Source organism: Ascaphus truei, chromosome 4 (assembly GCF_040206685.1).
Source record: "Ascaphus truei isolate aAscTru1 chromosome 4, aAscTru1.hap1, whole genome shotgun sequence".
NCBI lineage: Eukaryota > Metazoa > Chordata > Amphibia > Anura > Ascaphidae > Ascaphus > Ascaphus truei.
In genome coordinates this window covers 151,472,579-151,498,914 of record NC_134486.1, presented here as the reverse complement: position 1 = coordinate 151,498,914, position 26,336 = coordinate 151,472,579, and the positions used below count along the sequence as shown (strand labels likewise).

The window sequence follows — 26,336 nt, the reverse complement described above, 5'->3', positions numbered from 1 at the left end:
CTCTCTCACCCACACTCTCTCTCTCTCACCCACACTCTCTTTCTCACCCACACTCTCTCTCTCACCGAAACAACCGAGATGCAATAGAAGTGCAAACTTTCAGCTTTAATTCAAGGGCTTGAACAAAAATATTGTATGAAACGTTTAGGAATTGCAACCATTTTCATACACACTCTCCTTATTTCAGGGGCTCAAATGTAATTGGACAAATTAACAAAATCATAAATAAAATGTCCCTTTTTAATACTTTGTCGAGAATCCTTTGCCGGCAATGACTGCTTGAAGTCTGGAACGCATGGACATCACCAAACACTATGTTTCCTCCTTTGTGATGCTTTGCCTGCCTTTACTGCAGCTGTCTTCAGTTGTTGTTTGTTCGTGGGTCTTTCTGCCTTAAGTTTTGTCTTCAGCAAGTGAAATGCATGCTCGATCGGATTGAGATCAGATGATTGACTCGGCCAATGCACAATATTCCACTTCTTTGCCTTAAACTCCTGGGTTGCTTTCGCAGTATGTTTTGGGTCATTGTCCATCTGTAAAGTGAATCGCTGTCCAATCAACTTCGCTGAATTGAGCTGAATCTGAGCAGACAATATATCCCTATACACTTCAGAATTCACCCGGCTGCTTCTGTCACATCATCAATAAACACTAGTGACCCAGTGCCATTGTAAACCATGCATGCCCATGCCATCACACTGGCTCGACCGTGTTTTACAGATGATGTGGTATGCTTTGGATCATGAGCTGTTCCAAGCCTTCTCCATACTTTTTTCTTCGCATCATTCTGGTACAGGTTGATCTTAGTTTCATCTGTCCAAAGAATGCTGTTCCAGAACTGGGCTGGCTTTTTTAGATATTGTTTGGCAAAGTCTAATCTGGTTTTTCTATTCTTGAGGCTTATGAATGGTTTGCACCATGTGGTGAACCCTCTGTATTTGCTCTCGTGAAGTTTTCTCTTTAAGTTAGACTTGGATAATGATATGCCTACCTCCCGGAGACTGTTCTTCACTTGGCTGGATGTTGTGAAGGGGTTTTTCTTTACCATGGAAAGGATCCTAAATCATCCACCACTGTTGTCTTCCGTGGTCGTCTAGGCCTTTTTGCGTTGCAGAGCTCACCAGTGCGTTCTTTTTTTTCTCAGAATGTACCAAACTGTTGATTTGGCCACTCCCAATGTTCCTGCTATCTCTCTGGTGGATTTTTTTTTTTTTTTTGCAGCCTAAAGATGCCATGTTTCACTTGCATTGAGAGCTTCTTTGTCCGCATGTTGTGGGTTCACAGCAACAGCTTCCAAATGCGAATGCCACACATGGAATCAACTCCAGACCTTTTACCTGCTTAATTGATGATGAAATAACAAAGGAATAGCCCACACCTATCCATGAAACAGCTTTTGAGTCAATTGTCTAATTACTTTTCCCCTGAAAACGAGGGGGCTACATATTAAAGAGATGCAATTCCTAAACCCTTCCTTCTGTTTGGATGTGAATACCCTCAAATTAAAGCTGATAGATTGCACTTTATGCCCATATTCATTATTTAACTGTAACTTGAATTTATTTTGGTACACAGCCAAAATAACAAAACTTGTATCAGTGTCCAATTATTTCCGGACCTAACTGTATAACAATTTAATTAGCTTCTGTTTTTCAGGCAGTTAATTACAAATTACATTTTTATGATTCTCTGAATAGGGAATGTTTGTCAAGCAAGTGTTTATTTTATCCTTGGAGAGAAAATCAAGACAAGGAGGGGAGTAGAGAGTGGACAATACCTGTGCAAACAATTGCTGAACACACCGTGACTGAATCGAGCAGTCAGAGAAAATCCAATGCCTCCCATGTTTTGGTGTACGGCGTTTACACAGTAGCTTAAAAAATTAAGTAAAGATATTTATACAGTTGCTGTCAGATTTTGGTGAAAAAGGCACCACTTGTCCAGATAACCTGTTAAACATGTTCCTGCCGTTAGTACACAGTGGTCCTAGGAGAGAGAGACCCTTTAAAAATAGTCTAATTGATGAGCAGATGAGACAGGCATGTGAGCTGTTTTAACCATTATTTCACTTTTCATGGATGAGGGTTTCGCCACTTTTTGTTACCCTCCAAAACCATATTGTGAAGATGGATAAAGTTGTGGTGAGATCAGATCTCCATATCTGGTCTGCTCAGACAGAAGAGTGGAGCTTGTGCTGCATTTTCCCTGGATGTATGGAGTCATCTTTCACTGCAGTACCAGCCCCAGATGCCTTTCTCAGGAGGCAAGAAGTGTCATTCATGTATCTTTCTGACGTGCATTGCAAGGTTCTGAAACGCTGAGAAACTAGCATCTCTAGGTTGGTCTCATGCATGCAATAGTGGCCTGTCTGGGTAACACCTTGCATTGGGTCTCACAGTCTCAGACCAGTGTCTTCCACTTCAGAGACCAGGATATTACATTCACTAGGTTTAAGAAACTCTGCTTTAACACAGCAAAACATGTAGCAGTGCGCAATTTTTTTTTTTTTTTTTTTTTTTTTTTTACAGGATTGAAGCAGTGGGTCTCCGGACCTGAACTGTTTTAATTTCAGCTCCAGGTACCCCTGCTTCCTGAGATACTTACATCCATAGGTGTTGCCAGAATCTCTGTGGAGTTTAAATGTCTAGGTCACCCGTGCCAATAGGAAGCCGCAAATAATGACGTCACTCCTTCCTATTGGCCGAGTGACATTTAAACGCTGCCATTTCGTTAGACACACAAGTGCCCTGGCTGCAGACATAGGTAAGTACTGTATCTCTGGAAGCAGGGGTCACCGGAGCTGAAATTAACACAGCTCCGCTCCGTAGACACCCTGCTTCAATCCTGTAATAATAATAATAATAAAAAAATTAGAAATAACATGCGCCATCCTGCATGTTCTGCTGCTGTGTGCGTGCGTGCGCGTGTTTTGTGTAGAGTGATTATAGAACAGAGAACCAACGGGACCAGTTACATGGCACAGTATTATTGTAAGGGATGCCAATGCTGTTTTTCTGGATTTTAGATGCCAGCTTCTTTGTCCTAGAAACCAGCATCAGGAAGAAACATGCATAAGAAACATAAGCACATTTCTTTAATTCTACTATAATTTGACTAAAGACAACTCTGCAGTTTAATCTGTAAAACCCACCTCACTGCTTTCCTCCACATCATTCTGCTTTGAAGCTTCTCTCTGTTATGATTGGACAACACTACCAATTGTCTCTCCACCCTCTATAGAATTACTATTGCTAAGGCACGTTCTATAGTGCCGGGTGCGTGGGGATTTTTAGTTGGCTGACATCAGTCAGCCTTAATCTATAGAAGGGCCGCACGCACGGCAGGGAGAGGGGCACCGACAGACAGCGGCGAAGATGAGGAAATTCATCTTTTCGCGCCGCTGCCGGCGCTCAAATATATGTATGTATGCATGTATGCGTGGATGTGTGTTTGTATGGGTGCGTGTGCGTGTGCGTGTGCGTGTGCGTGTGCGTAAATAATTGCAGAAGTAAAAAAAAAATATTAAAGTTTTTTTCTTTAAAAAAAATCTTATCTAGGACTTACTTTCACTCACACAAACCCATGCACACACACATATACCTTACCTGCAGCTCCTGGCACTATATACACGAAAAGCATGCGGCACGTGCATGCGCGTTCGCATGCTGTATATTACAGCCCTAAGGCTGCCAAATCAACCTGATCAACATATTCCTGGAAGGCTTTTTAGAATCTTTGATAAGATCTTTTGGTGTTTAAAACTGATTAGAGGATTGACAATCTAGTAAACCATTGTGTTTTCCACTTCTTTATAAAGAATTGTGATGGCATCATAACTAACATAAGAAAAAAAACCATAAACTGCTTTTAAGCTTAAATTCAGTGGATTCGAAGAAAAGGAAAACATTCATTTTTGCACAGTGTGACAGGGTAAACAAAAGCCATCAGTTATATGCCTGGAAAACCTATGTCTAGTCTACAGTGCAGCACTGACTAGGTTAACTTCAGCTGGGAACCTCAGGATAATTAGTTGGATCCCAGCTGCCTAATCAAGATGTGTTAAAACCCAGGCTATAGACAGATGGAGGCTGTTGATGAAAGAGGAGAAAGCTGCTAAAGTGATTCCTGAAAACAAGGTCTGAGTAGCAAAGTAGTGAAACTGTGAACTGTCTGTCCCCTGCATAGAAAAAGGGTATCTGCATATATATAAACTGTCTGCTAAAGAGAAACTGTTTTGTTCGGTTTGCTGAAGGAAAAGCCATTTTCGTTTGTTGCTGAAAAAGAGCTATTTTTGTTTTGTGTGCTGTATATTTTTCAAGGCAAAATAAAACAGCCTTGTTAAGAAACCCACGTGTGTAGTTGCATGTACCCTGCAACATATTGTGTCAAGAATTGGGAAGGATTTTGAAAGGCCCCTGCAGTTAAAGGGCCATACATACACACAAGAATGAAAAAAATGGAAGAATTTTTGAAAGAGTTTTTGTGCGAGCAGACCAAACAGCAGGGACAGTTAATGCAGGAGCAGGCCCGGCTGCAAGCAGAGAGAGATGAAAGACTTTTGCAGCAGCAAACCCAGCTCCTAACCCAGCAGCAGGCAGCACAGGAGGAGCGAATGGCCAAGCTGCTGACCCAATTCCAGGGGTCTGCCAGTCCAGAACTGGCAAGCAGACCCCCGATACTCCTGAGGAAAATGGCTCCGAACGAGGATCCAGAGGCTTTTTTACTGACTTTTGAAAGAGTCGCCGAAGCTCAGGGCTGGGCTACAGATTGCTGGGCAACTGCTTTGGCCCCGCTCCTCATAGGAGAAGCCCAGGCCTCATATCAGGGTCTCCCAGCAGATCAGGCAATGGACTACCGCCAAGTAAAAGCCGCCATACTGGATCGCTTAGGTCTGACCCCAGAGACCTACCGGCAGCAGTTCCGGAACATGAAGTACACCGCTAAGATGAGACCCCGGGTCCTCGCTCAGCGATTATTGGACTTGTGTACGCGCTGGATACAACCCGAGGAGTGCACTAAGGAGGCAATTCTTGAGCAGGTGGTTTTGGAACAATTTCTACAAATAATACCCCCTTCCGCACGCTCGTGGGTAAAACACCACGCTGCTGAAACCCTAGCTTTGGCGGTCCGACTCGTGGAGAACTTCCTTGGGGCTGAGCAGCAGGCGAGTGTCCTGGACCCGACTCCACCGGCACTAGCGGACGCCCAAAGAGGGAGGTCGGATCAATGGGGAACCTACGGCCCGTCACGGAACCGCCAAGTCCAACGGAAGGAGCAGTCATTCCAGCAAGGACAGAGTCCAAATGCTGGTCCCCGCAGAGACCCTCATCTCCTTCCGGATGTTGGCTCGTCGCAAAGTGAGAGGAACTTCCGAGGACGTCGCCCACAGGACCCACCAGATGCCTGGTCTCCAGTAACCGGTCCAGCGGAGCGCTATCCACAGCCCCCTCCTGCGAGGGAACCCTCCCCATGTTCCGCCTGCGGAGAACAAGGCCACCGGTATGTGGACTGTCCACAGATGGATTGTTCATTCAGCAGAACCGTCGCCTCGGCTTTTACTGGGGAAAATTACAAGCCCTGGCTACTTCCTGCCCTGATTGGGGGAAAAACGTCCAGGCCCTTGTAGATTCGGGCTCTGGGAAAACTCTGGTCCTCCAGGAACTGTTCCCGCCCAACGTGTGTTCTTTTGACTCCCCATGGAGCATAGAATGTATACACGGCGATGTAAAACGCTATCCGACGGCCAAAATCCGGCTACAGGTAAAAGGTCAGGAGGCTTACCTCGAAGTAGGAGTCGCTCGTTGGCTCCCTGCCCCCGTTGTGCTCGGTCGGGACTGGCCTTTCTTTTCGGACCTAATGGCCCCAGTCCTTCACGAGGAGCCTCCTTCTAGGGCTCAGGAGAACCCTGGCAAACTGTTCCCCTTCTCGGCAGACCTTTTTCCCAGTAGACACCGGGTTCAAAAGACTCGGAAGCAAAGACGCTTGGACAAACAGGACTGGTTGCAGAAATCTGGGTCTCAAGGTGACCATTCTAGTAGTCAGAGGTCACAAGTGATGGCTGGGGATGGCCAAAGGGAGGGGGATATGGGCCCTGGAGATTTACCAGACCTGTATCTTCCTGACTTTCGCCAGAAGCAAAGGGAAGACCCAGTCCTTGCTAGACAGTATGACAAGGTGGTGAAAATTGATGAGCAGATTGTAGATGCACAGGGGGTGATAGTATTCCCCCATTTTGAGCTATCAAATGATATCCTATATAGGGTGAATAGGCAGACACAAACAGGGGAGGTCACCAGACAGATATTGGTTCCCAAGGCGTTTGTTAAATCTGTGTTCACTCTAGCCCATACTGTCCCTTGGGGTGGTCACCTGGGCAGGGATAAAACATTGGACCGTATTTCATCCCGATTCTATTGGCCAGGGATGCATAGTGATATTGCTAAGCTATGTGCAGCATGTCCGGAGTGACAGCTAACTAGTCCAAAAGGACATAAACTAGCCCCTTTCGTTCCTCTACCCTTGGTGTCCGTTCCCTTTGAGAGGATTGGGGTAGACTTGGTAGTACCTCTAGAACCTTCTGCGAAAGGACACAGGTTTATCCTTGTAATAGTTGATTATGTGACAAGATATCCTGAGGTGTTCCCCCTGAGAACAGCAACGGCGAAGCAAGTAGCCAACAAATTGTTGGAACTGTTCTCACGGGTTGGACTTCCCCAGGTTATGTTGACAGACCAAGGTACAAATTTCATGGCTAAACTGATGCAGGATGTCTTAAAATTACTAGAGGTCAAGTCTGTTCGGACATCGGTCTATCATCCACAGACTGACGGATTGGTGGAAAGATTTAACCGAACTCTAAAGGGGATGCTGAGGAAATTTGTAGATTCAGAGAAGAGAGCCTGGGATGAACTTCTCCCTTTTCTGCTGTTTGCAGTGCGGGAAGTTCCCCAGGCCTCCACGGGATTCTCTCCATTTGAATTGCTCTATGGCCGCCAACCCCGGGGTATCCTAGACCTCCTAAAGGAGTCCTGGGAGGAACAGCAGTCCCCTTCTAAGAATACCCTGCAATATGTACTAGAACTTAGGAAGCGCCTAGATGTGGTCGGCCATTTTGCCAGGGAGAATCTTAGATCAGCCCAGGACAGTCAGGAGAGACATTACAATCAGAATGCTCGCATGAGTGTGTTTCACCCAGGAGACCAGGTGATGTTATTGTTACCCAGTTGTGAGAGTAAACTCCTGGCCAAATGGCAGGGCCCATTCGAAGTACTCCGCCGTACGGGTGATGTGGATTACGAGATCTCTCAACCAGGGTCCAGGAAGGGTAAACAAATTTACCATGTGAACTTGCTGAAACCCTGGAAGATGCAGCGGTCTCTATTCATCCACCCGGTGGAGGATGAAACGGACTTGGGTCCTCAGCCTCCACGGGAGATCATCGTGAGTGACGATAACATCCCAATGGGTAAACAGTTGTCCTCTGAACAATAAGGGGACTTGTTAGCAATAATCACACAATTCCAGGATGTTTTTTCTGACTTACCAGGACAAACTAACTTAATTTCCCATGCAATCGAGACAGCACCTGGGGTAAAAGTATGTTCCCATCCTTATAGGTTGCCTGAAAGTCGTAGGGCTCTGGTAGAGAAGGAGGTACAAGAAATGTTACACTTAGGAGTGATTGAGGAATCATGCAGTGAGTGGTGTAGTCCACTAATTATGGTCCCTAAACCCGATGGGAAGGTAAGATTTTGTGTGGACCTCCGAAAGGTCAATGCGGTATCCAAGTTTGACGCATATCCGATGCCAGGGGTGGACGAATTAATTGACGCCCTTGGTAACGCGGAATATATATCCACATTGGACTTGACAAAAGGATACTGGCAAATACCCTTAGAGGAAAAGTCCAAATACAAAACAGCCTTTGCCACTCCCATTTGTTTATACCAGTTTGTGACAATGCCATTTGGACTGCATGGAGCCCCAGCCACATTTCAGAGACTCATGGATAAGATACTGAGGCCCCATAGGACTTATGCCGCAGCCTACCTAGATGACATTGTCATTTAAAGTAAACACTGGCGGGCCCATCTAAATAGGCTGAAAGCGGTCCTCAAATCTCTAAGAGAGGCAGGAATCACAGCCAACCCTAAGAAATGTGCCTTGAGTAAAGCGGAAACCAAATACTTAGGGTATGCAGTGGGAGGTGGAAAAGTAAGGCCACTAGCCGACAAGGTAGCTGCCCTGAAAGAAGTTCCGACCCCCCAAACAAAAACGCAGGTACGCTCTCTGCTGGGTTTAGCAGGGTACTACCGGCGGTTCATCCCCAACTATTCGGAAGTGGCAGCCCTTTTAACGGACCTCACAAAAAAGTGTGCTCCTACACAAGTGGTGTGGTCAAGGCATTGTCAGAGAGCCTTTGAGGACATAAAAAGGTGTCTATCAGAGGGTCCCATCCTTAGAAGCCCAGACTTCAACAGCCCTTTTATAGTGCAAAAAGATGCATCAGAGATAGGGCTAGGGGCAGTGTTGTCACAACAGTTTGAGTGAGTTGAACATCCTATCCTTTTCCTGAGTAGGAAATTGTTCCCAAGGGAAAAAAAACTACTCAGTGATTGAGAAAGAGTGCCTCGCAGTAAAGTGGGCAATCGAGGCTTTGAGGCATTACCTGGCAGGAGTCCATTTTACTTTGATGACGGATCATGCTCAACTGAAGTGGTTAAATAGCATGAAGGATTCCAATGCTAGATTGACTAGGTGGTATATGGCCCTCCAACCCTTCTCATTTGAGATTCAGCACAGGCCGGGAAAAGAGAACGCAAATGCTGACTTCTTTTCTAGAGAAGGGGTGGATGGTCGGGCTTCAGCCGTGCGTAGCCCCAGCCACACACTAACAGGGGAGGAATGTGACAGGGTAAACAAAAGCCACCAGTTATATGCCTGGAAAACCTATGTCTAGTCTGCAGTGCAGCACTGACTAGGTTAACTTCAGCTGGGAACCTCAGGATAATTAGTTGGATCCCAGCTGCCTAATCAAGGTGTGTTAAAACCCAGGCTATAGACAGATGGAGGCTGTTGATGAAAGAGGAGAAAGCTGCTAAAGTGATTCCTGAAAACAAGGTCTGAGTAGCAAAGTAGTGAAACTGTGAACTGTCTGTCCCCTGCATAGAAAAAGGGTTTTGCATATATATATATAAACTGTCTGCTAAAGAGAAACTGTTTTGTTCGGTTTGCTGAAGGAAAAGCCATTTTCGTTTGTTGCTGAAAAATAGCTATTTTTGTTTTGTGTGCTGTATATTTTTCAAGGCAAAATAAAACAGCCTTGTCAAGAAACCCACGTGTGTAGTTGCATGTACCCTGCAACACACAGGATAAAAATAAGTGAAATTGTTACTTTAGGGTGTTTTCTAAAGAAACTGGTTACTTGGGTTTAGCAGTTTAATTATTTATTTTTGTGGGTGCAACTGCCTCTTTAATAATCTTGTACAGAACAACCACACACACTTAGATCAAACTATTAATAAATATAAATGATATATTTAGCAAAGAGAATAGACCAGTGTCTGAAATGCAGCATGTGACAAATACACTTTCTGCGGTAATCTACCAGCACTGAAAAAGCCTCCAGCTGCAGGTTAGAGCTGCTGGTGGAAACTACCAGAAAAGTAATCGTGGATCCGGGGACCGCACTTTGCGAACCCCGAAACGAACTAATATCTTTTTCATCGGAATAATAAAAAACAATTCAAAAAGCATTTGAACTTCATGGATGAGGCCAGCATTTTCCACTCAAAGTTGATTTTTTTTTTTAAAAGCTAATTTTAGTGTTTTTTCTGATCTTGCTTTTATTTCCGTAAATGGGGGAAACCTGTATTTTGTTTTTCTTACCTGTCACCAGGCTAATCTTTTCCCTCTGCATTTCCAGCGTTCAGAATGAGCCTTCTTATGATAAGTGAGAATGTCAAGCTGGCACGGGAATATGCCCTGCTGGGGAACTATGACTCCGCCATGGTGTACTATCAAGGAGTTCTGGATCAAATGAACAAGTACCTGTACTCTGTTAAAGATACCTATCTACAGCAGAAATGGCAACAGGTGAGGGGAAAACTGAATACTGGAAGGTGTGTTTTTTGTTTTTAAAGGTGCATTCGCCAAAAATATACACTACATAGGGCACTTTTCTTCTCGTATATTTCATATCATTGTTTTGCCTGTGCTTGGTAAGAAAAAATGCTCGCCAGCAACCTCATTGCCTGTGAACAAGAGCCGTCCGGATACACAGCGAGATAGAAACAAATATATAGTTTGCTGCTTTTAAAATGTCTGTCTCTCGCACCGTTCATGACATCTCTATGGCTTCCTCGGGTGCTTTCTTTTGGTATTTCTTGAAGCAAACACATTTTTTTCTTTGGTAGCTATTTGCTGATGACTTTCTATTGAACTGGTACGTGAGATAAATTGCCGGAGCTTAGAATGAGGTGGCCACGGCAACCAATTAATAAATGTTTTCATGTCAGTGACATTTTGTTCATTCGTTAGTTAGCCAGCAACAAAGCACCCTGCTGCCATCTTGTTTCTCCGTGCAGTTGCTCTATCTGTTAAGGAAAAAGTACCCAGCAAATAAGAGAAGGTGTAAACAATATAAAAGCAAAGCTCGGGTCTCGACAATGGAGGGGCACACATTACAAATTCATTTATCAAAGTGTATTGGAAACCATCATTACTTGCAGAGATTTCCAATGTTGGCTCTTTAAAATGAGAGCCAACATTTGTTTTGTTTTTTTTCTCCTTAAGGTTTCACAGTTAATGAAAAGCTGGAATTGTCACCATGTAATTTGCGGATTTTTGCAGTACACCAGCACATTAATTATTGTTGGTGTGTGCCTGCATTTTGCAAGGTGGAGTGCATTGAGACCGCCGCTAGTTCTCTGGCTGCCACTTCTTCTGGGACTGCACAAACTAGTCCTTCCTGTCTATTTATTTTTTACCCAATGTTTTAAATGGTAGCTACAAGGAAGATAAAAGGTCTATGCTATTAAAAGAGCAAGAGATTAGTGATTATTAAAAAAAAAAGTCATGCAACAGAAATTCAGCTCATGGACATATTATATGTTGAAAGATTAAATGCGGCTCATTTTGGGTTGCTTTGGTGGAGTGATAGGAAAAAACAATTGGTTTAAATCTTGTATGATTAATAAATGCAGGACGGATAGAGATGCATGCAGTTCCTCTAAAAATACCTTTTTTTTTTAGTATATTGTGACTGACCCTTTTACTAAAAAAAAAAAAATATATATTGGTATATGCCATGAGTAACTGGGTAATTGCACATTGGAAGTCACTAAATGGATTCATTTTTCTATCCTTAAACACGTAGCTTCACTGGATTATTGGGAATTTATAGTAGGTAAGAGACAGTATTCTGTTAATTATAATTAAATGTTGTCCAACATTCAGGAGCTGCATGCAGAGTGAATGAATGTCCATTTATAGACTGACCCCCCGTTGCCTATTCTTGGCATTTTCCCAGCTGCATTTTTCCAAGATTTTATTTAGTAGCATTAATTTTTGTTAGCCTGCTTTTGTGAAAAGAAATTACAAGCATCTTTTCTCCTTAACCCCTTTGAGCGCAAGATGTTCCGTGGTACAAGAGGGCCATGGCCCCTCCAGCTCATGGCGATCAGGTGACCGAGGCAGCACTGATTACAGAAACAGAAGAGTCTCCATCTTCCGTTTTCTTGTGTGTCAGATGGCCTACGTAGTGCAAAACAGTCTCCCCTAAAAAACTAGCTGAAAAAGCCTGTGACATGGCGACTATCTCATGGGAACCCTGGTGTACCAGACCCCATGATATAGTGGCAATGTTGTGGGTCAATCGAAGGGTTAAAGCAGTGACCACATACATTTTTTCAACCCTTGAAGTGGCAGAGGGTCGCGACATACAACCTTCTTATCCTACCTTATTGACCTGCACTTTACGAAGTATGATTTAATTATAATTTTTTTGTATTATTACTATTGGGTTTTGTCCTGCGTAAAAATGGCTGCTGGTAACGTCATTGCCAGTTGAGTGGTATGGTCATTGGACATGTCTAGTGTTTGGATTGCATGTATGTGCCACCAAAGGTGACTGGATTGGTTCACTGGATTTCCATTAAGGTGACTATTGTACTCTCCCAATCCCTGCAAAATTTACAATTAAATTGGAACAAATGACACTTCTGGTGAAAACAGCAGCAAGTAGGAAGAGCAGATTACCAATTTAAAGCAGCAGTTTCACTTATTCATAGTCTGTTGATAATTGTCAATGGTAAAGCAGAAAAATGTGCAAGGAAAAATCAAGCGCAAATAATATCACAACAGATCAAAGGTAACACAGATGATATACTATCCTTAATGAGTGCAGCTCCTGACGTAGAATTCAAACCAAATTCAATCAGCAAACGAAGGAGAAACAGGTGCGCAAATCACACCAGGACATGTAAGAGAGAGTAAAAACACCAAATAGTGCAATATTGTCTACTTCAGCAAATTAGCTTCAATGCTGGAAGTTCTATAAAATTTGCACTCACGTGTTTAACGTGAAATCAGAGCGTTGTGGTTATTCAAAGTTACCAACTTATGTCTCCAGACAGGTACTCCAGATCCACATAGAGAGGGGGAAATTCCACATACAAAAAGAGGGGAAAAGCAAAATAGTATAGTACTGTTTTTAATGTTAAAAACACAAAGTACTGTATTCCACTTACATAAGTGCCTTTCTTTGAGAGCATTCAGACCACACTGGGTCACAGGGTCAGATAAAATATTCACAGCAAACAGCATCCGCTCCATGGCCGTCACAGCAGGTACTGGGCTGATTAAAGTTGTCCTCCACTCCAGATGTCATCAACAAGGGCTCCTTTAGTGCTCACTGATATCACCCAATCCAGAGATTAGCCCCTGAGGAAGACTTTACAGTGGAAACGCGCGTTGAGTGATATCAGTGACCACTAAAGGAGCCCTAGGGCAAAAGTGTGTGTTTCCCATTGAATCCTATGGCAGCGCCGGCCCTATTGATTCTAATGGAGGAAAGCCACATGTCTTTAAGACGGCTAAGTCCGAAAGTATGTAAAGTGAAAACCCATATCTCCGGTTCTGTGAGTACCAGAGGGCTGGGATTTGGGTAGCATGTAGTCACTGCTCTGGCATGACTGCATGGCAATTTTCAGCCCTCTCCGATCAACCAGACGGAGTATGGGTAAATGTGAAAAAGGTGGTTTTCCCATTGACTTCAATGACGGAGTTGCTCCATTAAAAGCCTACAGCGGCGGAGCCCATTAATTTCAATGGAAGAGTGAAATGCAGTGATTTCTTTTAGCATAGCAGAGAATCCTGCATTAAAGTTAATAGGGGATTTTAACTTGTTTTTTTGTATCTCTGGTTCAGGGGGTCGTGGAAGGCTGATATTTGGCCACTATGGCAAGGGTCCTCCGGCATGTGGACCTGGCAAATTTCAGCCCGCTCAGACCCACAGAACGGATTATTTTAATATATGTTTAATATTAAAATGTTACTCTGCATCCCTGGTATTTCTAAGCCCGGGAAAGCTAGAGGCTCATTTGGTATGTTAATGCTCAGGGGGGCGACAAGTGGTCTACAATAAGCCCCCTGATCAAAGGCTCCCCCACCCTGCTTGTGTATGCTAGGACAAAGAAGAGCAGGACATGGGTACTTGGGTAAAGTGTTGTGTTTCACACCTTGAGACAAATGTTTTCCTGTGAAGGGACCCAAAATGCAGAGTGGGTGACCCAACGCTTTTGGGAGGGGGTCTAGGGAAATGAGCACCTGATTAGAATAATGTCCACCCCTGTGGGCAGGTACTACCTTGCTTCTCACGTGTGGTCGCAAGGGGTAATTGGTGGAGGTAATTGATAACCAATGCCTGGCACCCAATGTTAAGGGATAGGGCTGAAACCCCATATAAACGAGTGTAAGCCCTATGCCCAGTGTCTTCGTTTTGTCTTCGTTTGAACATCTGAAAGAATCCTCATTACCTTGATGAATTGCCAATCCTGTACCTGATTGCTTCATTGCCCCATCCCATGTAAGTGCTATATTCTGAATGGTATTTGTGCAATCTTGAGTGTTCACCTTTTTTAAGGAATAAACTTAATTTATCATATCTTAGTCGTGTTCAATTCAACCCAGATATTTGGTGTATATTATAACCCTGTACAAGCTCCCGTGACCATCGCCATTGAAGTCAATGGGTATTTTCGTCTGAAAACGTCCCAAACCCCTGTTTCAGTGGGTATAGAATAAGACCCACTAACAAATACAGTGGAACATAATATGTATATGTATTGCTCACTACTGACAAGGGAAAGATTGCTACAGCGATTCCAAAATTGCAACAAGGAAGCATTGCACTAGGCAACATGACGTCCCTTTTGGTTTTTAGCTGTGGTTTACAGTGTGTTAAAGTTAAATTCTCTCTTCCTAATCTGTCCTGACAGGTTTGGCAGGAGATAAGTGTAGAAGCCAAGCACGTGAAGGATATCATGTCCACTCTGGAAAGCTTTAAGCTGGACTGCTCCCCGGTAAAGGCCACACAGCACGCTTTTCCAGTTCATGACCCAGAAGTCTGGTCTTTGCCAGTTCCAGTTGAACGGAGGTGAGGTGAAAGGCAGTACACTTCAGTATGAGCACGGTAGTAATTTATTTCTCATGCTGATTGAGTAGTTTAATGATTTGCTGCCGGAAAGATTGAATCTCACTTCGCAGTTCCTTTTTACAAATAAGGATTTGGGTATTGTTTTAATTGAAGATTACTTTATTCTTCATATTCACATTTTACATGCATAAAACTTTTGTTTTTACATAACATTACTATTATTTTATTTCTGGGTGGAAGGGAGTAGCGTTGGGATTAACAAGAAATCAAAGCACGGTTACTGTTGCATTCCTACTGAAAACCAAATCGTATTTCTAATGTATCGTTCATAACAGATTTTTTTTCTTAATAAAGAAATATAAACTGTTTTATGTTCTGTAGTCTTCGAATAAATCTTTGAATGCGTTCTACATCAATTCTTTATTTTTCAAGCCGTGGCACTCTAAAGATATTTACAGATGCAGCCACCAGTATCAGACGACTTGCCTGGGAAAATACTGTGGCTATCTCACAGCAACGCTGCAACATTTCTGTGAGATTTCTGCAGCCAGACTAATGGCCCATCGAATTAACACAGCGGGGATCCCTGTAGTCCCATTCAGTTTGAATAGGACTGCAGGGACCCCCTCTGTGTTAATCCGATGGGCCATTAGTCTGGCTGCCGAAATCTCACAGAAATTTTGCAGCGTTGTTATGAGAGAGCCCCAGTATTTTTCGAGGCAAGTCTTTGGATACTGGTGGCTGCATCTGTAGTTGTACATTTTTGTTTAGGAGTGTACAAAATAATGCCATTTACTCTCATAGGAGGTTATGGTTTTGCCAGTATGTAGTTAAATGCACATTGTAATTTCTGTAGAGAAGAAAAAGAAAAGCACAAAACCCTCATAGTGCAGTATTCAAAATATTTAGTATTAACCAAAGGGAAGGGGCGAAGGGTAGTAAACGTACAAAAAGTCAGCTGTTAAAAGCATTGAGGTACAAAAACCATTAGCCAGGACATCGAAGTAGGTCTTCGTTTCAGCTTTCAACCTCATATGGGTGATGTCGGGCAGTCTCAAGACCACCGCAAGTGCAGTACACAGCCCAGCACAGAAAATTCTTAATCACAACACAGCAGGTTCTCATGGTAATAGTATGCTGAAGCTCGGTAGGAACACCAGGCGGAGAAATAGTCAGCGAGATGAAACAGGTAGACAGGCTACCACGCAGATGGATACCGGCTCAGAAGCGGCAACAATCCAATTGGGACGAGCGTCTGAACCTCTCACCTCTATGCAGGGCTCATCAGTGGAGCACCGAAGCACTCGCGTATGATGTCAACCCCAACAGGGAAATAAGGAGTGGATGGTTCGCATGGATCAATGTTGCAAATTAACAATGAAACAATGACACACATAATAGTGTCACTAATGGATGTTTGGAAGATAAATTAGCAGGTCAATTGTGCACAAACTAAAACCAACGTGTTTCATAGCGGAGAGCTACTTCATCAGGGGTGGGGTTCCTATCCAGCTTCGGCGTGCCATTGCCATGAGAGCCTGCTCTGTTGTGATTTAGAATTTTCTGTGCCGGGCTATGCGCTGCTCTTACAGTGGTCTCGAGTCTGCCTAACATCAGCCATATGAGGTTGGACACTGAAACGAAGACCTACTCCGATGTCTAGGCTAATGGTTTTTATAACTCAATGCTTTTAACTGCTGACTTTTTGTACGTGTTTACTACTTACTATCCCCCAGCCCCTTCCTTTTTTTTACCACTACATATTTTCAATACTGCACTATGATGGTCTTGCACTTTTATTTTTCTTCTCTATATCTCCAGATTGTGATGTCCAAGCCATCCCATTGATTAGCAGCATACCCTCTAATACAATGAAAGTTTTTTGTGTTTATTCATTACACGCAATACTGTCCCCTTTGTCACCAGTGTACTTTCAGTATTCCTAATTTATCAATCACTTCACTTTACCTATAGAATTGAGCTCACTTATTTTCGGTTAAGCATTGTCATTTCTATGGTGTAGTTCAAAGTTCTAGTAACTGTAATAGTCTTGAAATGTTATTTCTTTGTAGATTGTAATAGATTTTGGGGTACCATTATGATAGTTGGTCATAGATGAAATTATACTATACACAGAGTTTTCAAAACCTCACAGGTACACTTGAAAAAGAGTAACCTGTACGGTTTTGAAATCCCTGTACCCTATATTTTCATCTGTATTGAAGTCTCATGTTGGTCCCTTAAAAGGTATCACAACCTACAACTAATATGAATAAGATGACATTGAAAAAAGTACATAATATTTATTAGTGTTTTTTTATCTCCTATGTAACACATTTGGTTCCAAACTATAGTTTGACCTCTTGGTAACAGATGGTTGCTTAAACCGCCCTAGAAAAAGGTTACTGTGAGGCTTCTGAGGACCAGATATCTAGATAAGGGTTAAAGAAAAAAGTGACAATAGCGCTCTAACACACCCAAATATTAAACCACTTACATGTGAATAATAAAACAATGATAATAGTGATATTCGTGCTTAAATAACAATAAAGTGAATAAAGGACTTAGAAACAGACTACAACCCTTGAAAAAGACTGTTCCACTGGTCTGTCATCAGATGATCTTCCAAAAAATCAGGGGAGTGTGTCTCGTAGCCATAAAATAAAGAAAACATTACATAGTGCAATAATGTTTTAAATCAGTGATTTGGTGCAAAAAAGGTTAAAAAATGACTACTCACATTGAAGCAATCAAAATCAAGCAGTCATCCAACTTAAGGGGTGGGTGTACCCTGTGTATATGCAGCAGCCACCAGCCCCCAACCTCCAAGGAAAGAAGAAGAGACCATATAGTGCAGATGGTATTATATTAAAACAGGGAATACAAGAATGAAGGCGTACACTTCGTATGATCAGAGGTTGGGGGCTGGTGGCTGCTGCATATACACAAGTTGGATGACTGCTTGATTTTGATTGCTTCAACGTGAGTAGTCATTTTTTAACCTTTTTTGCACCAAATCACTGATTTAAAACAATATTGCACTATGTAATGTTTTCTTTATTTTATGGCTACGAGACACACTCCCCTGATTTTTTGGAAGATCTAGATAAGGGTGCATGATACATTGGCTTAGTATTTACATTTAGGACATGATGGAAATATCTACAACCTGTCAGCTGTATCTCAGACTCCTCAATTGTTCATGAGAATTCAATGTTAGGTGGATAGCTTAAAAATGAAGGATATGGGTCCCATAATGTCCTCCTGACTTTGAGCCATTAATCCCTTTACTAATGACTTCTCCTAGCCAGGTGTCTGAATGCTGCTGTTTTGATGAGCTTCAATAGGGATACATCTAAAGATAGCCGAATAACTGTCATTCTGCCACTCAAGAGTAATACCTGCTTTTCCATTGTATCATATGTTTTGGTAAAGGCCTTCCCCTGGACTCAGGAAACGACAGTCTGGTCAATGCAGTGACAGTCGAGCACAGAATAATCGCTTAAGTGCTGCAGTGAAAGGCCCAAATGCCCCGTCCTCAAGAAATGTCAATAATGTCAAAGTGAAACCTGTCCGAGCACGGGAAAAGAAAGATCCACTGAATAAAGTGAAAGAAGAAAAGGTACTTCAATTTTACAGTGGTTATATTTACTAAAGTCTCCCACTAGCAAAACTGGGGCGAAAGCTGTGCAAAAAACAGCCCAGTTTTTTATCAATGAAAATAAATACTATTGGGAGTCTGCTTCGCTCCCACTGTGATTACTGGGTAATGCATATGCACATAATGAGTTTTGCACCAATATGTAGCCGCTAAGGCTCAGTTTGCTGCATTATATTCGCCATAGGAATATACCCCAAGGTAATCAGTGGCAAACCAGGGAAATGTTGAATATTGTGTTCTGTGGAATCGGGGATCTTCCCTGTAGACTGTGCACTAGCTTTTAATACAGGGTTAACATATGCAATGTACCTACTGAATATATATATATATATATATATATATATATATATATATATATATATATATATATATATATATATATATATATACACACACACACACACACACACACACACACACACACACACACACACACACATATACACACACATATACACATACATATACACATACATATACACATACATACATACATACATACATACATACGTCGACAAATCACCAAAAAATCTACTCGCCGAACAAAAAAATCTACTCGCCACCTAGTACCACACGAGTGCTGCTTGGGCCAATAGGAGCTCGCCACAATGTTAAATCCACTCGCCCGGGGCATGCAAATGTATATGTAGCCCTTTTTCTGAACCCTCCCAAAGGAACTACTGGCCACTGTATAACACCTGTGGCTCCAGGAGATCTGAGCCTCCGCTAGCTGGGAGCCTGGGGTAACACTTACACATTTCCTTAGCGCAGCGCCTCCACTTACCCAGGATCCCCGTGATGTGAGATTCCCCTGGGCAAGAAACATACAACACCTTATGATAACGAATACCTTTTACTTGAGAATGTACACACATATATCAACAATAGAATAACAGGTGTCCCTCTACAGAGGAGACACTAATAACCAAGCGTCTCACCAAACGCTTCCCCCAACACCGAGTGATCCCACCCAGTGTTCATAGGATCCCCACCCAATGTCTTGCACTCTTGCAGAGAGAGGATATGGGTGACTGCGCAGTCACTATTAAGCTAAGGGCCCGTTGGTGCACTTGTTTGTAATAGTACCTGCCGAGCACTCCAGTACTCGGATCAGCAACTGCTTCACAAAGGATCCGTCGCTCGGTGATTCCGTCTGATCCCAAACAGGTCCTTTGCACGAGGATCGCCAAGGGCGATCTCACCCTGGATATAGTCTCTGTGGGCCCCGACTTGAGCCCGAACCTCTTCACAGGAACCGCAGCGTCCGCTGTGTCCCTATCTATCACTGGCACTACGTGACACAGTCCCTAACCTAGGGCCTGTCCCTGTAGCACGACAAACTGGGGAGTGAGGACCTATCTGGGACCTAAGGGGTTAATAGCCTGCTCCGCTCCCCTAACCCTTCCCAGTCCTGACTCTAGCTAATACTAACAGCGCCTACAGCAAACACACTGCACAGTCAACCTGCAGCAACACACAGCACACGCTGCACACACTGTGCCTACTTGTCAGCGCTCACAGCACTACCAGCCGTGACACTGACAACTGAAAAAAAGAAACAAAAGCGCAGACGCACATGGTGAAGTATGCAAAGTAAATATATATATATATTGTTAGGGTAAGATATCTGCGTACATCAGATTAAAAAGTTACCAGCATTTCATGTACATAAACATGGGTGAGTAGAAGTCATACAGCTGCCGCCAACCATCAAGGGATCTTCTTTACTGCATCAAGGCAAACCCCCGCAGCTGAAGAAAAGCCTCCGTTCGCATCCGTTTTGGGGTTGAAAGAGTCTTTGTAGAGCTGTGCGTTTGGGAGGCTCCGTTCAGCTCTCCTAACCGCCTTGCAGGGCGCCGTCAAGGATGAAGGTTAACAGCTTCTCCGGCAAGCTGATACCTCGAGTGTCCCGTATGTCCTGTGCCACCGGCCGCAAAGTGAAGACGTGGATTTTTTACCGCACTTTACACAATCGCGGGAAAATGCCTATAATAACCGGCTCCACGCAATAACAAGGGCTTAGCAGGCACACAGATATAGAATAAAAGTAACAAATCGGGCTAAAATTTATCCAACGCGTTTCGAAGCGCAAGCTTCTTCATCAGGGATATTAATGCATTGAATAAAGAGGAAATATATACCCTATAACCACATCTGATAGGTCCAACTTAATTGAAAAGGGAACCAATCAGGTGTGAAACACAATGACTCCCACATCTGTGGGTTTAAGTAGGTCATTACAACCTACATACCAAGTGAGTTTAACCCCATCTGGTGTGGTCAGGGTATAGTTACATGTTAACAAAAAATAATTATACTTTATTGAACCTTTATTGAACAGGGCACAACATTAATTGTAAGACAACCTAAATCATACAGTTACAAAATATATATATATATTGATTAAAAATAAGGTTCTGAAATAAAACAGACAATCAGTTAGTCTTATAGAAGAAATAAGAACAATATCAATACGAATATAAGTATTAGGCATATACCTTGTCTAGTAAAAATAAATAAATCAGGCAAGACACAAAAAGAAATTAATAAAATTAGATATATAATTTCCGAGACAAACATTGTATTTAGTAAAGACACCATAGGTCTATATTTTCATTAAGACCATCTGGACCTAATGTTTCTAACTTTTGTATCCAGTATGTTTCTTGGACCGAAACATCTTTTAGTCTATACCTCGGAGTAGACGAGGAGGTGATAAACTTTATCCCTTTATACATGAGGGATGAGGGATCCTTGTTGTGATGGGTAGCATAATGTCTACTTACACTATGAGTCTGTAGAGCATTTCTAATATTTCTCACATGCTCTTGTATGCGGAGTTTAAGACTACGTTTAGTGCGGCCCACATATTGCAAGCCGCACGGACATTCTAATAAATATACTACAAAACTTGTGTTGCAGTTTATAAAGTCTGTAATGTTGTACACTTTATTATTCTTATTAGATTTAAACGTATTATTTACTGGATGAAGGAACTTACAACATTTTCCACACGGAAAATTCCCTAATGGTTTATTACTTAGCCAAAAGTGACCAGACTTATGTTCTACGTTTTTCCCAATATCACTTGGTGCCAGCGCATCCTTCAGGCTACGAGCCTTCCTGTAAATAAACCTGGGGGATGAACTAATATGGCCACTTAGAATTGTATCTGTGGCTATGATTCCCCAGTGCTTTTTAATTACCCCCTCTATCTGTCTGTGCATTGAGTTGAAGTTAGTGATAAAGGGAACTGTAATTTTATCTCCATTGATATCCGATATTTTCTTATTTTTCGGTAACAGCATCATTTTACGATCTAATTTCCTAACTTTATCAAGTTCCATCATTAGATGTTTATAATCTATAACGCGTTGGATACATTTTAGCCCGATTTGTTACTTTTATTCTATATCTGTGTGCCTGCTAAGCCCTTGTTATTGCGTGGAGCCGGTTATTATAGGCATTTTCCCGCGATTGTGTAAAGTGCGGTAAAAAATCCACACTTTACAGCCGTCTTCACTTTGCGGCCGGTCGCACAGGACATACGGGACACTCGAGGTATCAGCATGCTGGAGAAGCTGTTAATCTTCATCCTTGACGGCGCCCTGCAAGGCGGTTAGGAGAGCTGAACGGAGCCTCCCAAACGCACAGCTCTACAAAGACTCTTTCAACCCCAAAACGGATGCGAACGGAGGCTTTTCTTCAGCTGCGGGGGTTTGCCTTGATGCAGTAAAGAAGATCCCTTGATGGTTGGCGGCAGCTGTATGACTTCTACTCACCCATGTTTATGTACATGAAATGCTGGTAACTTTTTAATCTGATGTACGCAGATATCTTACCCTAACAATATATATATATTTACTTTGCATACTTCACCATGTGCGTCTGCGCTTTTGTTTCTTTTTTTCAGTTGCTCTAGGGGTTCCTCTACCCTTATCATTTCAGCTGCAGACGCCAGTTTTCAATTTAGAGGTTGCATATTTTACTTATTTTTTCACCTCACTAACTGGTGTTTACTGGGTTAATTTTACAGTAGATATTAGTAGTTGCGCACTAAATATTTCTGTTTATTTGTGACACTGACAAGCCTGCACCCTCACACACCTAAGGGCAGAGTCCCTAACCTAGGGGCTGTCCCTCAGTTCTACCCACTACCCTAACAGGGATTGGGGCCTGCCTGGGACTTGGGGATCCTTACCTGGTGCAGGAGCCACTTGCTTCCTGCACCCTTCCTTCCCCTTCCTGCTCCCAGCTCCAACTGCCAAACGTGGTCCCTGCAACATTGTAGCTTTCCTCCACAGGAGAAGCTACAAAACCCTATTTGCTGGCTGGCTGCATGTGATGTGGGTGAAAGGGCAATCCACAGAGGCTGCTGGGAATTGTAGTCCACTCAGGACCTCTTTAGCATTGGTACCGCGTGCGCTACCCTTACTGCGCCTGCGCGACCAACGCGCACGCTCGCGCAACCTGTCATGGCGGACCCCGCTAGCCTGGTGTGCCGCAGAGCCTCGGAGCACTACATGGGGGGTCTCTGGGGCTGAAAAGAGACCGGGGTTACATATAGGTTTGCCGAACACTATATATATATATATATATATATATATATATATATATATATATATATATATATATATATATATATATATATATGTATGTATATGTATATGTATGTATGTATGTATGTATGTATGTATATATGTACTGTATGTATGTATGTGTGTGCGCATGTGGGTGTTCGCGTGCACCACCTTGAGAAAGGTCCCACTGGGGGACCGAAACGTCGGTTTATGTGTCTTTTTCAATACAAAAACATGTGATCAAACTTACCAGAGTGCTGTCTCCTGATCTCGTGCTTCAATCGGTATCGTATGGTTTATTATTGCTTTATGGGACAAGCACCCAATTTTTTCTACTTGCAAGTGGAGTGCCGGCTGCTTCTTTGGATTAAAAAAAAAAATATATATATATATATATGCAAATATAACTGTATGCTCATCTGCATGTCTTAGGCAGGTCTGCAACCCCGCCTTTCCCCATTATCACCCAGCATACAGCACTTCCACTGCAGCAAGGGATTCTGGGAAATGACATGCAAATGAGCACACAGTGTCACTTTTTGCCTCAATAACTATATATATATATATATATATATATATATATATATATATATATATATATATATATATATATATATATATATATATATATATATATATATATATATATATATATATATATATATATATATATATATACTAGCTGATATACCCGGCGGGGGGGGGGGGGCAAAGGGCAGGGAGGGGCAAGGACAGGAAGGTGCAAAGGGGCAGAGGGCAGGGAGGGCATGAGGGCAGGGAGGGAGTGGGGCAAAAGGCAGGGGGGGCGGGGGGCAAAAAGCAGGGGGGTCAAGAGGGCAGGGAGTGGCAGGGGGGTCAAGAGGGCAGGGAGGGGCGGGGGGGTCAAAAGGGGCCGGGGGGCAAAAGGGCAGGGAGGGGCAAAAGGGCAGGGAGGGGCAAAAGGGCAGGGAGGGGCTGGGGGGCCAAAGGGTGGGGGGGGGCTAAGGGCAAGAGGGCAGGGGGGCAAGAGAGCAGGGAGGGAGGGGGGCAAAGGGCAGGGGGGGCAAGAGGGCAGGGAGGGGGGCAAAGGGCAGGGGGGACAAGAGGGCAGGGAGGGGGGCAAGAGGGCAGGGAGGGGTGGGGGGGCCAAAGGGCAGGGAGGGGTGGGGGGCCAAAGGGCAGGGAGGGGTGGGGGGGCCAAAGGGCAGGGAGGGGTGGGGGGGCCAAAGGGCAGGGAGGGGCGGGGGGCCGAGGGGCGGGGGGGCCAAAGGGCAGGGAGGGACGGGGGGGCCAAAGGGCAGGGAGGGGCGGGGGGGGCTAAGGGCAGGGGGGCAAGAGGGCAGGATGGGAGGGGGGCAAGGAGGGAGGGAGGGGGGCAAGGAGGGAGGGAGGGAGGGGGGCAAGGAGGAGGGGGGCAGGGAGGGAGGGGCAGGGAGGGGGGCAGGGAGGGAGGGGGGCAAGAGGGCAGAGGAGGCAAGAGGGCAGGGAGGGAGGGGGACAAAGGGCAGGGGGGCAAGAGGGCAGGGAGGGAGGGGGGCAAACTGCAGGGGGGGCAAGAGGGCAGGGAGGGAGGGGGGCAAAGGGCAGGGGGGGCAAGAGGGCAGGGGGGGCAAGAGGGCAGGGAGGGAGGGGGGCAAGAGGGCAGGGAGGGGGGCAACAGGGCAGGGAGGGAGGGGGGCAAGAGGCCAAAGGGCAGGGGGGCAAAGGGGAAAAGGGCAGGGGGGGGGAGGGCATGGTGCAAAGGGCAGGGGAGGGAGGGCAGGGGGCAAAGGGCAAGGGGAGGGAGGGCAGGGGGAGGGAGGGCAGGGGGCAAAGGTCAGAGGGAGGGCAGGGGGCAAAGGTCAGAGGGAGGGCAGGGGCAAAGGTCAGGGGGAGGGAGGGCAGTGGGAGGGAGGGCAGGGGGCAAAGGGCATTGGGACGGAGGGAAGGGGGGCAAAGGGCATTGGGAGGGAGGGCAGGGGAGGGAGGGCAGGGGGCAAAGGGCAGGGAGCATAGGGGGGCAGGAGGGTAGGGGGGGCAAAGGGCAGGGGGGGAGTCAGGGACGCATTAAATGACCCATTGCCCTGTGTTTCCTCACCTTGCAGACGGCCGCCCTCCTCCTCCACCTCGGGCTCCTCAGCGGAGAGGCTGAGACGCTCCGGTGAGGAGGTGCTGTGTCTCCCGCGAGGAGAGGCGGAGACAGCCGGAGGAGCGGCCTGTGTGAGGGGAGAGCCGCGTGCTCTGTGTGTGTGGGGGGGGGGGGTGAGCTGGGAGGGGGGGTGAGTGGGGGGTGGGTGAGTCGGGGGTGGGTGAGTGGGGGGGGGTGGGTGAGTGGGGAGGGGGGTGAGTGGGGGTGGGTGGGTGAGGGGGGGGTGGGTGAGCGGGGGTGGGTGGGTGAGCGGGGGTGGGTGAGCGGGGGGGGGGGTGAGCGGGGGGGGTGAGTTGAGCGGGGGGGGTGAGCGGGGGGGTGGGTGAGTCGGGGGGTGGGTGAGCATGGGGGGGGGGGTGAGCGGGGGGGGTGAGTGGGGGGGGTGGGTGAGTCGAAAGGTTGGGTGAGCATGGGGGATGGGGGGTGAGCATGGGGGATGGGGGGTGAGCGGGGGTGGGTGGGTGAGTGGGGGGGGGTGAGTGGGGGGGTGGGTGAGTGGGGGGGTGGGTGAGTGAGTGGGGGGGGTGAGTCCGGGGGGGGTGAGCGGGGGTGGGTGGGTGAGCGGGGGGGGTGGTTGAGTGGGGGGGGTGGGTGAGTGGGGGGGGTGGGTGAGTGGGGGGGGTGAGCGGGGGTGGGTGGGTGAGCGGGGGGGTGGTTGAGCGGGGTGGGTGAGTGGGGGGGGTGGGTGAGCGGGGGGGGGTGAGCGGGGGGGGGGGGTGAGCGGGGGGGGTGAGTTGAGCAGGGTGGGTGAGTGGGGGGTGAGCGGGGGGGGTGGGTGAGTGGGGGGTGGGGTGAGCGGGGGGGGTGAGTCGGGGTGGGTGAGCAGGGGGGTGGTGAGCTTGAGTGGGGGGGTGAGCGGCGGGTGAGGGAGTGGCCTATGGGTGGTGAGAGCCGTGGGGAGGTGAGAGTCCCCCGCTGTGTCCCGGGCGCTCGCTCCGCTCCCCCGCTGACTGTAGCGGTGCTGGGGGGGGAAAGCGCGGGAAAGAGGGAGACCCGGGGAGAGGAGGAGGTGCGCGCGGGTCCCGATGAGCGCCGCGGTGTGTGTGTGTCGTCTCTCCGCCTCAGGCCAATGAGAGGTGTGCGGGCGGGGGCGGGCGGGCCAAGGGAGCAATCTCATTGGCCTGGCCCAAGGTCCAATGTGATTGCCGCTAGGGACACAGGGAGGGACACAGGGAGACACATACAGACAGACAGGCAACGACACATAGGACACTTTGAGAAATATATAGTAGATATATATCATACTGGACACCTAACAAGCTCCTATTGAACCCCCAAAATAACCACAACATATATATAAGCATATGAGTGTCACAGAGGAGTGCTACTGAG

The 26,336-nt window shown here is 45.6% G+C and overlaps 1 protein-coding gene across 5 annotated transcripts in view; it reads left to right on the top strand.

Annotated features, from left to right (window-relative positions):
- Positions 1-26,336, top strand: part of KATNA1 (katanin catalytic subunit A1) — a 226,011-nt gene that overhangs the window by 30,644 nt on the left and 169,031 nt on the right. For 4 of the 5 annotated variants that reach the window (XM_075596686.1, XM_075596687.1, XM_075596690.1 and 1 more), the window contains exons 2-4: positions 9,926-10,095; positions 14,499-14,656; positions 18,092-18,278. In XM_075596686.1, the coding sequence (XP_075452801.1) occupies positions 9,934-10,095; positions 14,499-14,656; positions 18,092-18,278 (507 nt within the window). In that variant the 5' untranslated portion in view covers positions 9,926-9,933. The remainder of the gene's footprint in view (positions 1-9,925; positions 10,096-14,498; positions 14,657-18,091; positions 18,279-26,336) is intronic. The other variant, XM_075596691.1, reaches the window with a different exon arrangement.